General features: G+C 36.5%; 1 protein-coding gene across 1 annotated transcript in view; it reads left to right on the top strand.

Moving 5' to 3' along the window:
• The first annotated feature begins 3,517 nt into the window (after positions 1 to 3,517).
• Aoah (acyloxyacyl hydrolase) overlaps positions 3,518 to 18,085 on the top strand; it is a 203,312-nt gene continuing 188,744 nt past the window's right edge. Inside the window, exon 1 of the mRNA XM_076864004.2 lies at positions 3,518 to 3,863. Coding sequence (XP_076720119.1) covers positions 3,734 to 3,863 — 130 coding nt within the window. The 5' untranslated portion in view covers positions 3,518 to 3,733. The remainder of the gene's footprint in view (positions 3,864 to 18,085) is intronic.

The following is an 18,085-nucleotide window of genomic DNA, read 5'->3' as shown; positions in this document are numbered from 1 at the left end:
ACTTCATTACTAAAGCAAGTCCATTTAAGTGTTCTGAGATGATATACTATGTGAAACATTAAAACCCAATGTCACTAGAGAAAGATAATGTTAATTCATTGTTAGCTTTGACATTTTTAATTTCTTTTAAATTGACACATAGTAATTGTACACATTTATGGGGTACAGTGTGACATTTCGATACATATATACAATTTATAATGATGAGGTCAGAATAATTGGTGTGAATATCCCCTTGGACATTTCTCATTGTTGGTTTTAAATTTATCTAGCATTTAACTTAGTTTTTTTTTCCCACACATGATGTCTCTTTAATTTTCACAATTTTTCTATAATATTTCATTATATACCCCATTTTCTAGTTAAATCAACTGATATTCAGAAATGGAGAGTAGCTAGCCCTAGGCACACAGCAACTGTGGTAGAATCATGATGACAATGTATGTCGTCCTCTCCTAACCTTGGAATTCTTTCTTGTCGTGGACTAACTTACCATTTCCTTAGCAGAGGAAGGCTAGGCTACAGCTAGCATCGTTGAACAGGGAGAAGCGTGTCCAGGAAGGGCCTGGGTTTGCCAGGTTGGATTGGATTAGTGCAGAAGACAATCCTAAGAATCCTCCAGAAGCAAGGAGAAGACAGCAGGAACTTAGGCATTAGAAAAAGGAGCAAGCCAAGACTCAGGGCACCTCTCTGACAGTGCCAGCTTTTACTGTCACCAGGTCTTTTTCTTTTCTTAATTTTTTTTTTTTTCTGATTAAGGAACTTGCTGTGAATGAGATGGTAGAGGCCAATGCAGGTCAAGAAGTAATCAGGAAGCGGATTCGGACTAAACAAGCCAAAACCGCAGGTGAACATTTAGGGACCATAAATCCTCAGCCTCCCACTGCAGAGAGAAAGGCTGCGGTCAGAATCTGAGCTCTGTGCGTGAAGTAACAAAGTGCTTCCAGGAAGAAATCTCATCCTACGGAAGAGATTTTGAGAAAATCAAAATTGGAGCGGCTGACAGCAGGATTCCTCTGGGAACTCATACGGGGTCCGGCTGGTGGTTACAAAGCACAGGTGGGTGCAGGGCTTTTCAGCAGGCTGTTCAGAGATCCTAAGTTACTTGTATTCAGTATTCAATGAACAAAGACAGCCCTGTCCAGCAGATAACATCAGCCAGCGTGAGCACACCTGTGCAAATGGAAGGACCCCACAGTGGTGACGGAGATGAGAGACCAAGATTCCATGTGCACATGCCTTGGTTTGGCTCTCCGTATCAGCTGGCAAAGTCACATCCCAACTTCACTAAGGAAGCCCTGCACAATAAGAATCACACTCCAGGCACGAAAAAGCACTTCCATTTATTGAAAACCTACTATGTGTCAGGTGTTACCAAGACACACCATTGTGAAATAGATCATCTTATCTCTTATTTCCAACTGAGGAATCTCACTGCTGGGAGCAGTAAGGGACCGGTTCAATGCTGTAGAGCTAAGCCAGTGACATTCACTTAGCCAACCCAAAATCTGAGCATGACAGATTTTGTCAGGGCTCACCATCCTTGGAATGGTTGTAGGTGGACTGTTTGGCTCACATACACATGACAAAGGGCACAAAATTGGCAAACAGCCTACAGCAAGAAAATCCCCACACTTCAAGATTCCCCAGACCTGCACATCTATACGACTGGACCAGGAGATCCTCGGGAGGCCCAGAGCTTGTGCCAGGTGCTCTTTCAGAAGCCCTTGGAAGATGCCTCACCAATCTCTGGCTGGACAAAGTAGACCATGCATTCCTAGAATTACACAGGGCACAGAGAAGATGTTTGGTAACTGCTGCCTCCTTAATGACCATACCATTTCTCCATGTAGTATTGCTTGACCTGCAATCACCATGAGTGCCATCAAATTCTCTAGAAGCCTGGCCTGGGGCACAGGTTCATCACACTCCCACTGAGAAAATAGCCAGAGCTTCCATTTATTAAGCACTTCTTGCCAGGCAGGCTGCTTTGTAAGTTGGATATATCATCTACCTGAGTCCTTCCAGCAACCCTATGAAGCAGGTATTTTATTTTATATAGGACATATCATATTCTATATAGGGATATTATTATCCCTGCATAAAAGAGGAAATGGAAGGAAGACAGTTTATGTCACTGGTCTAATACGTGACTTGGAAGTAAACAGGAGGTATGAGATTTGAACATGGCCCTTCTGTCTTATTCACTCTATTATCCAGTCTCCCCTGGAAGCCTCTGGAAATTCTCCAAACTCCACTCCTGTGATGGTTGCCTTAAGCAGCAGCATCTTAGCCTCAGAGGAAGTCACAGTTTGTGGGAGACCAAGAACATTCAGATATCCATAGCATTCATTGGCCCAACCTATGCTGGGGGCATAATGAGAGAAACACCCCAATATGTGCCATCTGTGCTGCAGATTTGGGAATTTTAGCCCCATTGACATCTATAAGACCAATGCCTTCCCAAGAAATCTTCAAGCCATAAAAATTGGTACTTCCAATACCCTGGAAAGGAGACAATTCTAGAACTTTATCTGCTATTTAAAATGCTATTCTTTTTTTTAAAAAATGCTACCAATTTAATTAGCATTCATAATATTTCAAATCTGTATTAAGTTTTCCTTCAACCCTAAGCAGGGAGAAAAAGAATTGCATGATTTCTCACATTTATCTAGACTGTAATACTTTGACCTTGTCCTCCAATCTTATGTGAGAATGGCATATGACTGCTGTATCCTATTTTAGAACAAAGTATTCAGATTATATGTCTTTTCTTTATCTCTGATCTTTCAAAGATTTTTTTTTCTCCCTGAAAAAAACAGTATTCAGTTCTCACCTTCAAAGCAGAAAATCAGACTCTTAAAAATGAACAAATATCCACAGGTGGGAAATGTAAATGCGCTTTGAAATTTTGGAGAAAAAGATGCATTCAGCACAATAAATATGAGTTGATGAATTCTGACACTTTTTTTTCTCACTCAATTTTAAATCCAGTCCTGCTGACTGGCTGCCCATTATTTTCTGCACACCAGATGAAAGACCTTGAGAAAATTTGATCCTTCAAGGAATAATCTTCAACTTCTTTAGAGGACAGTGACTACTTGATAAGAATATCCTTTAAAAACAAAAGAAGGAGCCCAGCCTCACCACATAAAGCCATTTAAAGCACAGCTAAGCTTCGGATATAACAAATTATAATTTCCACACTCTGTGGGCACTGCCGATCATAAATTGCTGAAGAGTTGTGTGTTTGTTGTGTAGCATTTTTCATCTTCATGATTGGTTTTACTTTTGTTTTGTTTTGCAAGAATGAAAGGGGAAGGGCCTCCCAGCCAACCCAATAGAAGGACTCTGACAGGCTCAAGGCTCCTGTGGTTTAAGGTCACCCACTTCAGCTAGGGAGTACGGAAGTGCTGTTGCCTACACTGTGCAACTTCGGTTTTCCTTTTTCCTGCTGCATTCAGCTAAGAGGAACTGCAAACCAAGGACTCCTTTCAACTGTCCCCAGCCCCAGGTCCATGTGGCTTTCTCACCCTTTTGAAATAGCAAGTTGGGGACTTGTGAGTGTTTGTGCATGTTTTTTGTTTGCATTACACTCACTGAAAAGTGTGTATGTGTATGTTGGGAGAGCAAAGTAGAGAGAACAAGAGGAGGAGAGAAAGACTGATTCTGAAGACTGAGCTTCAGCATCCACTAATCAGCAGCCTCTGCAGCCATAGTGCACAGCTTGGAGATGAACTCCCCCTGGAAAGCCCTCCTAGCAGCTCCGCTGCTCCTTCTCCTATCCCTTCACTCCTGGGCCTCTGCAGTGTCCTATATTGACCAGCACAGCACCAGTCACTCCAATGGCCACACCTGTGTAGGTATGTAAATATTTTTTATGTGAACAAATCAATGGTTTATAACACTTTTCTTGCAAATGTCTTTCTTGTTTAATCACATAATACTTGTGAGATTCCAAATAAGGCACTGAAAACCTCACAGACATAGACAAATATTGAGTCTAAGGATAAGCATTCACACTATATGCCTCTATGTGCAAAGAAGTGTGATAATATAGTTGCTGATTTGAATTAGTCATTAAAGTCTTCTGCTTTGTTTGTGATTGGATTTTTTTCCTCTTGGTTACACAACTGTAATAGCCTGACATTCTTACTCTTTTTCATGCGCATTGACCTAAGACGTCTGAGTTAGTTTGTCTGCCCACTTTCTCTTCTCCTTGCCTATTCCTTAATGACTGTGAAATCTTGAGTAAGTTACTTAACCCTCCCCATGCCTCTGTCTTTATCATTGAAACAGAGCTAATAATACCTATATCATGGGGATTTGAGAATACTGTGAGATTTGAAATGTTCATGTAAAATTTTTATATTTGTACACATTAAGGACTCGACTATCTTAGCTTCCCTCAGTCTCTCAGGGAATCCAGACTTGGTCAAATGAACGCTTCAAATGAGATTAGCATCTGACTTCTTGATTCATTTTACTGAAGGTTTTATTTCTTAGTTTTTTTTTTTTTAATTTTGCTTTGATTTGGGATTTTTGGTTTATTCTGTAGGAGAGTTGAAGGTAGGGTAAGACTTTTGATATATATATTTTACCTGGGGCCTCCATAACAGTGGTGGAAGTTTAGATGAAACAGTACATGGAGCCATCAAAGGTCAGAAATGAGTAACAGTTGTTCAATAAGCTAATATTAAGATAGAATCCTGGGACTGAGGATAGAGCTCAGTTGGTAGAGTAATTGTTTCATGTTCACAAGGACTTGAGTTCAATCCCCAGCACCACCAAAAAAAAAAAAAAAAAAAAAATCTACTTTCCAGAAACCTAGAAGCAGACATCTCAGGCCTCTTGGAACCACGCCTGGGAGATCGTCCTCATCAGGATTCCTTCTTCTTACGTCATTATTTACTAACATTCTATTTGCTCTAAGTCAAACCTTAAAGCCTATCAAATGGAAAGATTCTTGAAAAAGGCTCAAGTAAAATCAGTTCTACATCAAGGCTGGTTGCTAATTAAATCTTTGGATTTAGTCTAGTTATCTACCTGAGCTCCTCTGGTCTCCATCTTGGCAAAATGGACATGAAATACTGGTTCCTTCCCCTACTTCATTCCTAGTGAGGCCACAGAGAGTTGGCAGGAGGTGTTGAGGGCATTCCAGGATGGGTTGATCTGCTCTTCTTCTGGTGCCTAACAAATTAAAGTAATAACCATTTTGTTTATGTTTTTGTGAGTCAGGAATTTGTTTGGAGCCTGGATGGTGATCCTTATGCTCCATGCATGGGTGACCAAGGTGACTAGGTGGTATTCATATGACAGACCCATGGGTTTGGGACTCCACAAAACAGCTTTATTTATATTTTGGCACCTTGGGGAGGGGATATGGCTAGAAGGTTGGTTCATTGGGAAATGGACATCAGAGTGCCTACCCATGGCAGTGCCAGTGTAGCTCAAGGATCCCAGAGAAAGCATTGCAAAGGACAGGAACTAGAAGCCACCAGTCTCTCAAGGTTTGGATCTAGAAACTGGCATGACTGCCATTCCATTTCTCCCACAACTCACAACTTCAGGCTAATTCTGCTTGGGTGACTTACTTTGGTGACTTTGGGTGATAAAGGTGGGTTGAAAGTCCATCCAAGTGGTCAACATCTCCTGAGTACTGACTGTGCACTAAGCCAGATTCTAAAAATGGTCCAAACAGGTGTCTCACTGATTGAAGTTGGTTCCATGGGGAACTTCACTCAAATTTGTGTTCAGGGGAACTTTTCAAGGACTGTTCTTGGATGGAGAAGAAGGAAAGGGAGGCCTGTCACACACCATAAAGTTCACTATTTTAAAGTTTAAAATAAAGAAGTTTTTGGCATATTCATGTATTTTGCATTGATTATCAAGATCTAATTCCATAACATTTCATCACCCCAAAAACAATGCCATTATTACTTTCTCCACACATCACTCCAATAAATCCTAAGCAGACTTTCTAGGGCATATGAAAACTCCATATTAAACATTTTGAGGAGCTGCCAAATTATTTTCTAGAGTAGTGGTACTATTTTACATTTTCCCCACATATCTATGAAGGTAGTAATTTCTTCACATTCATGAACAACCATCTTTTTTTGCTTAGAGCTATGCTAGTGGCTAGTGGAATAGGATTTCATTGTGATTTTGCTTTGTGCTTCCCAGATGATAATGATGTTGAACATCTTTTCATATGCTCACAAGCAACTTGCATATTTTCTCTGAAGAAATGTCATCTTTTGTCCATTTTTTAATTGGGTTGTCTTTTTGTTATAGAATTGTGAGGTTCTTTATATATTCCAGGTATAAGTCCTTTATCAAATATACAACTTGTAAATATTTTCTTCCGTTCTGTGAATTAACTCCTCTTTCATGATAAGAGCCTTTTAAGAACAAACTTGTATAATTTTGATGATGTCCTATTTAGTTTTTTCTTCTCTTGTGCTTTTGATGTTATATCTAATAATCATTTGTTGTTTGTTTGTCTGTGGTGCTGGGGATTGAACCCAGGGCCTTGTGCATGTGAGGCAAGCAGTGTACCAACTGAGCTAAATCCCCAGCCCATAAGACTCATTTTTTAAATGGTAGTTGCTATTATTGTTTTCCTCTTATGTCCATTCCTTTATCTTATTTCCCAGACACTGAATCCCTAACCACCATTTTGGCAAATAGGAGTGTAATACCTAGGCTTGCAAGTAAGAAGAATCAAATGGGGTTTGGAAATATAGCTCCATAGCAGAGTGTGTGTTTAGCATGCATGAGACCCTGGATTCCATCCCCAGCACATAAAAAAATAAAAATAAACAAATGGAGAAAACTTTTTTTGCTGAGAATGTGAGAAAGAAAGTTTGATGTCAAAAGGCAGAAAAATAGTTAGACCTAAATATCAAGCCAGGATCCAAAAAAATGATGACTACCAAGAATCCAGGGAGTTCTTACTCTCGGACTATCAGCACTGGCTCCTCTCTGTCCTGCAGATGAGCTGTTTTTATTACTATCCACACCTTTGTGCCAATTCATTCCCACAGTTCTGAGTTTGCATGTGATGGCACAGCCCTCCGAGAGCCGGCCCACCTTCTCTTGCCAATTCTAACTTCCCAGCAGAGAGAATCTGGGAGAAGTGTTCATATCACGGAATAAGAGGCAGGTGGGAGTGAGAAGAGCTCAAGGGACATATATGGCTCCTCAGAATGGATTGAGAGGGTGTGACTGAAGAGATTCTCTAAGAGAACCACCACAAAAGTTACCAGGATATTGAGTCAACATCCCATGACAAATAACCAACCCCAGCTCCAGTCCCAGAGAAGCTTTGCAGTGGGGAACCAACCAGCAAACCTGAGGACATGGTCTTGAATATATGCCAACACCAGAAATAAGCTTTGGAAATCCCAGTTCCCCAGTCTCCTCTTTTTATAAGCAACAAACTAGTCATCCCATTTGGTCACTAAACAAGTGCTGATTCAACAGTGCTTGGGCAGGTTTTGCCTTTCAGCCATTTTTCAAATGTCATGGAATCAATAAGGCAAGTTCACTTTTGTAAAGCATTATTTTCTTTACATGGATGATTCATGGGAAGTTAATCCTTATGGTTTCTCCGTCATTGACATTTAAATTAATCCATCCAGTTTGGGATATTTTAAAATGCTTGGGAATTTTTTAAAGGGTTAAAAACACATCCCTCCCCTGATTCCTTTTATGTTAAGTATATAAAATGTCTTTACAGTCAGGTTATGTCTCTCTCCAGCCACGTATCCCACACAGAGTAGTCAGAGATGACTCTAGGGCTTGAATGATAAAGAGAAAAAGGTGGTCTATAGTTTCAAGCCCATGCAAGTGAAAAAAGACAGTGTCTCTGCTAAAAATAGGAAAGATTTAAACAGACCCAGAACAGAAGGGTGCAAATTTATGATCACAATTTAGATAGAAATTTCGCTTTCTCTATTTTCTGTAACTGAACACTTGTTCATAAGACACTGTTTCTGTGATAGTAGAAAACATTTCATCTTGCCATTTATGTGTTTAAGTGTATTTTCCTCTGGATAATTCAGGTTCTCTTCCTCCCCTCCTCTGAGGGTGGATCTCTCTCCTGAGGCAGAGCAGAGCATCACCCTGACATTCACAGTTCTTGGTCTTTGGGGAGGGCTCTGTCCCCACCCCCTCAGCTCCTACAGTCATATATGAGGCATTAAGGCTCCTGGACTCCTCTCGGTAGAGTAACCTGGATAGTCTCTTCCTACCATGTTGACCAGTCCACTCACCTCCACCCTCGATGACCTTACAGGTAGATCCTCGAGGTCCAGACAGATCACCTGATTCCCTGGCTGCCACCTCTACACTTGCCCTTCACTTTGACAGTTTCCTTACACACTCTCTTCTCTACAATCTTCTATGTTTACTTTTAAATTATCCTTGAATTTAACTCCAACCTTAGCACAAGTGGTACTTTCTCGATCATCTGGATTTATCACACTCCATCTGCTTGTTTTTTTCCTTGATTGTCTTGGGGCCAAAGCCCTGAAAAGAAAGATCACAAAAACACTGCAGAGGTGAGAAGGTCTGTGACTAGGCAAAGGCGGCACAGTGAGCAAAATCAGAAGCATCCAGCATGACAGCATGCTGTTCTTCATGAAGAAAGTGAATGATTCTTTTCCTTTTGTAAGTGTTCTGTACTGTGAGAAAGAAAACAAGAGAAAAGTACAGAGTGTTAAGCAGAGTAAAAGACCCACTTAAGTTATAATATGCCATCTCGGTATCTATATAACTATCTTCTTAGCTAGAATGAACACTCAAATGTTAGTTTACAGGGATGATATGATTAACTCTGAATGGCAATGTTACTGGTGATTTTTATTTTATTTTCAGCGCTTTTTTGAATTTTCCATATTTTGTTGTGGAAGCAATAGGAAAGCATGAAGTTTAAGAGCAATAAAACTTGGGCTCTTTTTAGAGTCAGATGGCCTAGGTTTCAACCCTGGCTTTGCTATCCTGTTTATATTAGGGACATGACTTTATCTGTACCTCCTTTACCTAATCTGCAAATTGAGAATGACACAGGGTGATGTGAAGATCTGAACAAGTAAATACAATGGTATACTGAGAACTGTGCTAGGTCCATCCTGAAATACTCAAAGGAGTTATGATTATCTATTCTTTTGGAAATCAGAAATGTATAGAAATTTTGTTCTAGAAGTCCCAAAATTAAACCTATTGCAAATTAAAGAGTTCTGAGTAACTGAATGATTACATGCCAATCTATCTCTTGTGTAAATACAAATTCAAGAAAGATTCCTTTATAAATAAATTTCATAGTGTCTTAGTTTGGCATTATTATATAATAAACTACCACACACTTATCAATTTCAATCAACACAAATTTATTATCTCCCAATTTCTTCAGCTCAGATGACTGGCCATAACATCATGGGGTTCTCTGTTCAGGATTTTGCAAGATTTGCTGGGGCTGCAGCTGATTTAAGACTCTGGTCCTCTTGCAAGTTCACTGGTTGTTGGCAGAATCCAGCTCCTCCCAGCTGCAGGACTGAGGTGTCATGAGTAGAGGCTGCCTCTTTGCACAGGAAATTAGCAACACAAGAAATAATTCACTGTTTCTTTCTTCTCCAACACCAGTGAGAACAAACTTTCCAAATTGGGTGAGGCCCACACAGGAAAATCCTGATGAACTCAAAGTAAATTGATTAGAATCCTTAATTACATATGAAAAATTCCTTTAGTCATTTTTATATAATGGAATCGAATCATGGAAGTGATAACCAACCACAGCCATGGGTCCCACCCTCACTGAGACATGGATATCAGGAGGCAGAAATCTCATAATTTTTCCTACCATGCATACAAATGCTCAGAAAAGGAAAAAGAGCCATCACATTAAACACTGTGATAATATTGCAAGAGAATTTATGTAGCTAAGTCCCAAAGTGATTCACCAAATAAACATGAATAGACATGAATACATAATGGAGATTCACAGATGAAGAGTGAGTTGCAGACTGAGTAAGTTTTCTGTTTTGGCTCATATTTTACTGTTGTTCTTCTTGTTCTTTTTACATATGCAAGTTTTTCCTCATGGACTTCACACTGTGTGAATGTGGAAAGAAAAACAAGTTGCTACAACACCATACCTTTTGTTTATAAACAGGTGAATTTTACATATGAAAAATGTGGTGGGGCAGACCTGAAGGTAAAAGCCAAGGGAGACTTGGAAAATGGAGGCAATTTTGAATGTGCTCTTTAACCCACACTTGGATGGATGGATAGAGGATGGGGTTATGAGTTTGAGGTGCTTCAGCACAGCCAAATGGCTTAGTGGCTCTAAGCTACACAGACACAGGTATGAACCTTACAACACCAAAATAAAAAATGAGCAGATAGCAGAGGCTTTATGCTCTGGGGAAAACAGATCTATGGCTGAAAGCAGGAAAATTACTAGAAAAGAAAGACTAACAGCCATCAGAAAAATAAAACAGGATATAGAGTTACTAAATAGATTACTTAAGCTATCCAGTTTGCTATTAAAAAAAAAAAAAAAACTTCCTAGACATGCAACAAAACAGTAAATAGAGACACATACTTAGGGGGAAAACAATCAATAAAAATTGAATCTAAATGAATCTAGCAAAAATTCAAAGTACTGATATGGATACATCCAAAGAACTAAAGAAAACCATAATAAAAGATTTAAAGGAAAATATTATGACAATTTTGAGCAAGCATAGAGAATTTCAACCATGATATAAAGTAATAATCAGAGCTAACTAGAAATTCCAGACTTGAGAAACCATCATAACAATGAACAATTCACACAAGAAGCTCAACAGAAGATTTGAGCTCACAGAACAAAGAATCAGTGAACTTGAAAATAGATCAACAGAAATTATCCAAAACAACAATAGTGAAAAATTGAGCTTGACGGAAAATAAGCAGAGCCTCAGAAACACGTAGCACAGTGTTCAGTATCTCAACATTAGTGAAATGGATGTTCCAGGAGGAGATGAAAGAAACAAAGGGGAAGGTGAAGACAAACTTGACAAACTCCAAACTGTATAAACACAGAGGAATGAGTCTCAATACCTCATATTCAAATTTCTGAAAACCAAATGCAACATGAAAATCTTGAATGCAGCAACAGAAACATTTGACAAACAGCTGACCTCTCATCAGAACTCTGGGGACCAGAAGGTAGTGGAAAGACATATTTAAAGAGCTGAGAAGGGGGAAAGGGATTATCAAAGGATTATCAAATTAAACTATCATTTTAAAAATGAAGAAGAATGGGAAAATAAAACCGAGAAGATTCATTGCTGACAAACTTGCTATATAAAAAATATTATAGAAGTTCTTCAGAGAGAAAGGAAATAAATATACTACATGGTAACTTAGATCCATAAGAAGGACTGAAAAGCATTGTAAATCGTATATATGCATGAAAATGTAAAAGAATATATATTTACACATACATACTTTATTTTTTTAAAAAAATGAAAATGTCTTCAAAGAAATAATTATAATACTGTGTTATTTGGTTTACAACACACGTAGATATAAAATGTAAGAAAAAACAACCCAAAGGAGAGGTGAGGAAGTGGAACAATATTTGAGCAAGGTTGTGATGTTTTGCTATTATTGAATTTGTATTAAACTGAAATAGATTTTGACAAGTTGAAGTTGTATATTGTAACCTCAGCACAACTGAAAAATACCAATAATCAGAGGAAAAAATAGTATGTTAAAACCTTGTTTCTCACAAAAGGAAGCAATAAATACAGAAGAAGGGAGAAAACATAAGGTTTAACATTGCTAAAGGTTAAAGGCCAATGTATATTGAACAATCTAAAATGGCATTTTTAAATTTTTTATTGATTTATTTAAATAAATGACAACAGAATGCATTACAATTCATATTGCACATATAGAGAACAATTTTTCATACCTCTGGTACGTGTCTTCATACATGCACTTTGGATAATGATGTCCATCATATTCCACCATCCTTACTAACCCCCTGCCCCCCCCCCACTTCTCTGTCCTATAACATTTTATGTGAATGGATTACACACTCCAATCAAAAGACAAGCTAATCAAATGGAGTTTCAAAAAAGCAACATCCACCTATATTCTGGCTACTAGAGATACATATTAGAGTTAAAGACACAAATGGGGCTGGGGATGTGGCTCAGTAGTGGAGCTCTTGCCTAACATGCATGAGGCTCTAGGTTTGATGCCTAACACCAAAAAGAAAAAAAAAGGACACAAATGATTGAAAATTAAAAGATGTAAAGATATATGCTATAGAAATAGCAGTAAGAGAACTGAGTGAAATATATCACGATCAGACAAAATATACTCATACGATACTGAATAATCCTGAAGACAAAGAGGTAGACTATATAATAATAAAGCAGTCACTCTGTCAATAAAAAATTAAGAATTATTACATTAGATATTAATATTATAATGATCATTAATTTTAATTTTGAATGCAAACTTAATAATAGAGCCTCAAAATATAGGGGACAAAATACTGACAAATGAAAAGAAAAATAGAAAATTCAACAATGCAATTGAAATATTTAATATTCCTTTCTTTGTAATTGATACGACTAGACAAAAAAGGATATAAAGTTCTAAACAATGCAAACAACTAATTTGACTTAGCTAATAATCTATTGAACACTCTATCCATTAGTAACAAAATAAACACTATTTTAAAGAACTTGTGGAACATTCTACATAATAGCCCATGTACTGTGCAATAAGGCAAGTATCAAACCATTTTAAAAGACTGGAATCAGACAAATACTTCTCAAATTAAAAGTCAATAATAGGAGCCGGGCACAGTGGCACATCCCTGTAATCCCAGTGACTCAGGAGGCTGAACCCAAAGGATTCCAAGTTCAAACCCAGCCTCAGAAACTTAGTGAGGCCCTAAGCAACTCAGCAAAACTCTGTCTCTAATAAAATTTTTAAAAAAGAGCTGGGGATGTAGCTTGGTGTTTAAGTACCCCTGGGTTCAATCCCTGGTACAAAAAAAAAAAAAAAAAAAAAAAAGAGTCAATAATAGGAAAATGTTTGGAATGCTAAAGTACATAAAAGTAATTTAACATGCTTTTTTTTAAGAACAAAAAGGAAGAAGGAGTCACAGAGAAATTAGAAAATAGTTGGCCTAAGTGAAAATAAAAGTAGAACCTATTAAAGTCTGTGGAATGCAGGTAGAGTATGAAAAGAAAAATGTAACACTTTAAACACATTGAAATAAAGATATAAAGACAATGAGCAAAATTTTCCCTTCCAAAAGGCAGAAAAAAAGAAATGATTCAAACCCAAATTAAGTAGAAGACAGGAAATAATTAAAGATCATGGCAGAAATTAATTTTGAAAACAGAATTACAATAAAGAAAATTGACAAAACCAAAATATGGTTGAGAAGATCAATAAAATGGATAAACTATTAAATACACCAACCATTAGGAAAAAAAAGGAAAAAAACAGTCATCAAAATCAAGAGTGAAACAACAGGAAACATCACTGTACCCCAAAAGAAATTAAAACAATTGTAACAGAATATTATGAACAATTTTGTATCAAGAAAGTAGAGAATTTAGATAAATGGACAACTTCTTAATGGAGTATAAGTATCCAAAAATGACTCAAGAGGAAATAGAAAACCTGAAAAGACCTATATCAAGTAAAGAAATTGAATTAATATTTAGAAACTGTATTAGCTACCTAGGGCTGCCACAAATTAAGTGGCTCAAAAACCACAGGAATTTATTCTCTCAGTTGTGGAGACCAGACGTCTTAAATTAGATGTCAAGTTCTTTCTCCTGGCTTTCGGGGCTACCCGCCATTCTTTACTTTCCATGGCTTATAGTTGTGAAACTCCAATTCTGACCTTCAGTGTCACATAGCCATCTTCCTCTGTGTGTCTTCACACCGCCTTCTCCTCTGTGTGTGTTCTTATATGAACACTGATCACCTTGGATTGCAGACCCACACCATGGTAGTATGGCCTCATATTAATTAATTACATCTATGAAGATACTATTTCCAAATAAGGCACATTATGAAATTCTAGGAAGGACGTGTTTCTGGAGACACTATTCAACCAATACAGAAAATACTAAGCCTAGAAAGCTTCACTAGTAAATTCTATAAACTACTTAAAGTAGAAATAATTCAAATCCAATCAATTTTCTTTTGTAAATTTTATCCCACTACATGTTATGTTTTACCTTAGACCCAAATCCAGAAGCATTATAAGAAAAAAATAACAACAATATTTTTATAAACACAGATGCAAAATCCTTAATAAAATATTAAACAATTAATTCAGCAACATAGAAAATTCATAATACAATATGACCTAGTAGGGTTTAATACCAGAAATGCATGATTGCTTAAATATCTGAGAATCAATAATGAAATACACCAAATTAGTAGAATAGAGGCCATAACTACATTTTCATCCCAATAGAAATTGGAAAATTATTCAACAAAAGCCTTCACCCAGTCATGTTAGTCTCTCAACATGTTATTAAAGAAAGGGGGACTTCTTCAACCTGTTAAAAGACATCAATGAAAACCTTATCACTAACCTCATACTTTAAAATGAATAACTTAGTAATTATTTCTTCCTAAGATCAAAAGAAAGTAAAAAGGTCCAGCCTCACTATTTCTAGTAAGCATTGTATTAGAGAAATATTACATCTGGTTAACTAAAGAAAGGGAAATAACAAAGGCATGCAGATTGGCAAGAAATAAATAAAACTTTATTTTCAGACAATATGATTCTAAACATAGAAAATCCTTAGGTATCTGCAAAAAATAAACTACTAGAACAAAGGAGTTTAACAAGTTTTCAGTTTCAAAATTAATATAATCAGTCTCTTCTATTTATATAACTAAATGTCTGAGAAAGGTTAATTTATAAGGAGTCTAGGTTTATTTGGCTCATGGTGCTAGAAGCGGGCAAGTACAAGATTGTGGCGCCAGCATTTGAAATGGGCCTTCTTACTGCATCATAATGTGGTATTGGACTTCCCATGGTGAGAGAGCAACCAGGCTATCTTAAATCTCTCTTCCTCTTTTCATTAAAGTTACTAATCCCAGCTGGGCACAGTGGCATGCCTGTAATCCTAGCAGCCCAGGAGGCTGAGGCAAGAGGATCCTGAGTTCAAAGCCAGCCTCAGCAATTTATCAAGACTCTAAGCAACTCAGCGAGACCTCTGTCTATAAATAAAATATTAAGAAGGGCTTGGAATGTGGCTTAGTGGTTAAGAGCCCCTACGTTCAGAGTTTAATCCCTGATACCAAAAAAAAAATTTAAAAAACCCACAGTTACTAATCCCATCATGGAAGCCCCAACCTCATGATCTCAGCTAATATTAATAATCTTCTGAAGGTCCTACCTAAAAAATACCATGAAAACATGAATTTAGGGATTACATGAAAATTCAAATCCTAGCATATACAAAAATATTTTAACACATGAAATACATTCAAATAACATAAAAATTAATCATATTTGTTTATACAAGCGACAAGCTTTCAAGAATTAAAATTAAGAAAACAATACCATTCACAGTATAATGAAGATACTAAGGAATAAATTTAATGAAAGAAATGTAATTACTCTGAGAACAACAAAACATTGCTGAGAGAAATTAAAGAAAGCTTTATATAAGTGGAGAGATATATTATGTTGATGGCTCAGAAGACTCCATAGTGTTAAGATGAAGTTCTCCCAGGATGGATTTTACCAAAATCCTAATGTCCTTTTTTTAAATTTTTTTTTGGTAGAAATTGGAAAGCTGATCCTAAAATTTATATAGAAATTAAAAGAAGCCACAACAGTCAGAACAATTTGGAAGAAACACTGTTGGAGGACTTCTGCTACCTGATTTTGAAACCAACTCTGATACAACACTAACCCAAACACTGTAATTACTGGTGTGAGTCTAGTTTTAGATACATGGAACAACATAGGATGCCCACAAATAAAAACACATTTATGGTCAATTTTCATTCAAGTTTCCAAAATAATTAGTGAGGACAGGGTAGTCTTTTGAAAATAGACATTGAAATAATGGGACATCTATATGCAAAAAAAGAGAAGGAGGAGGAGGAGAAAAGAAAAAGAGAAAAAAAAAGCTTAGACCCTTATTTCAAATCACACACAATTATGAATTCAATATAGATCACAGACCTAAATGTAAGAGCTACAACTATAAAACTTCTAGAAGTAAATCTTCTTGACATTGGATTAGGCAGTTTCTTAGCCATGACATCAGAAACAGTATCCAAAAAGAAAAAACTTGAAAAACTGTACTTTATGAAATTTAAACATTATTGCTCTCCAGAAAACAGCATTAGAAAATGAAAAGAGCAGTCACAAACTGAGAAGCAATAACTGTAAATTATATGAACTTTAGTATAGCAATGATAATTTAATTAACACGATTGATAATTTTCAGTTTCAAACAGCAATGTTTTAATATATGCAGTGTGACATATAAATTTCAAGGTAAAATAAATTGGATTTGAATCACTAGTCAACCCTTGCTTATCTGAAAGGCTTTAGGTATATTTATTAGCCACTCTGGGGCCTCAGATTTCTCCTCTGTAAAATGGGAAGTACTGACCTCATGAGGGTGTTTTGAAGGTTAAATGAGAAATAGTTTGCAAAATACCTAACAGAGACCCTGAAACACAGAAGGCATTTCTAGGAAATATAATTTTATGGTTTCCTAAAACTTATTAAGGTAGACAACAGTTATTAAAACACTCAGTCAATAAGAAACTGCTTGATTAAAATAGAATTATCTTTTCCTGATAAAAGATATGTGGTCTTCATACAAATTCTATACGTAAAATAGTATTATTAAAGAGTAAAATCAATTATAGTCCTAAAATCCAGATGATCATAATCATATGTTGACATATTTCCTTTTAGAATTGCGTAGATGTATGTTTATGGGTTTTGGATCTTGTTTTATTATTTTATTTCTAACTTTGGGTCATTAAATAGACAACCCTAAAACAAATGCTATATTTTTCTTTCAACAAAACATTTATAAGAACTTTGGCAGTAGTAAGCATTTGCTGGCAGGGACAAACATTTTAAGCTAGCAAGAAGGCTTGTAAATAAAGACTGAATAATGTTGGGCATAGCCTAAAATCATCTGACTACTTCCTAATCTACCTACTTACCGACCTACCCTTTATCTGCCCATCCTTCCTATCTATCCATTCATTCATTTATCCATAATCCAATCATCTATCCACTCACCCACCCACCTATCCATACATTTTCCTATTCAGCTGTCTGTCCATCTTCTATGTCTATCTCTACCTTAGAAGGCAAATATTGAAGTAAATTGAAAAACAAAGTCACAGTTTTGAGCAAAGAAAAATATGATTTGGTTAATTTCTTTAATGGGAAGCTCTGGTTTGCAATTAGAATCATACTGAGGACATTTATCAAAACTTGAATGAACTAAATTTTCATCTCCAACATTTCACACACACACACACACACACATGCACACACAGTATATATTAAGATAAAAGCATTTTATGGGCTAGAGGTATAGCTCAGTGGTAGAGAATCTGCCTAGTATGCAGGGCACTCTGGGTTTCATCCCAAGCAATAAAAAAAGATAAAAATTTTTTATTTAAAACAGTGTTAGGCAAAAATGAATGTAAAAGAACAACATTTCAACTCTCAAATTTTTTTTCTTAGTATATTAGTTTTAACAGGGTATAAGTGAAATAGTAATACATATAACTAAAAGGTAAGAATTAGTAAACATGAGGGTATGTTTATCAAAATTGAGAAAGTAAAAGACTTCATTGATAACATTTTTGTGAGGGAGTTGACTTTTAGTTCTTTGCCCTCAACAAAATTGAAGGGAGTTTAATAAAAAAATGATAAATAATTTTCAATAATTAATCACTCTAAGATTTTTGGTATTTAACTAGAGTTCAAAGATATTGCTTTACTAAAAGTACTGTCATTCCCATCCATTTACATAAGCATGTTTCTCAG

The sequence above is a fragment of the Callospermophilus lateralis genome, chromosome 1 (genome assembly GCF_048772815.1).
Source record: "Callospermophilus lateralis isolate mCalLat2 chromosome 1, mCalLat2.hap1, whole genome shotgun sequence".
NCBI lineage: Eukaryota > Metazoa > Chordata > Mammalia > Rodentia > Sciuridae > Callospermophilus > Callospermophilus lateralis.
This window is presented reverse-complemented; position numbering and strand designations above follow the sequence as displayed.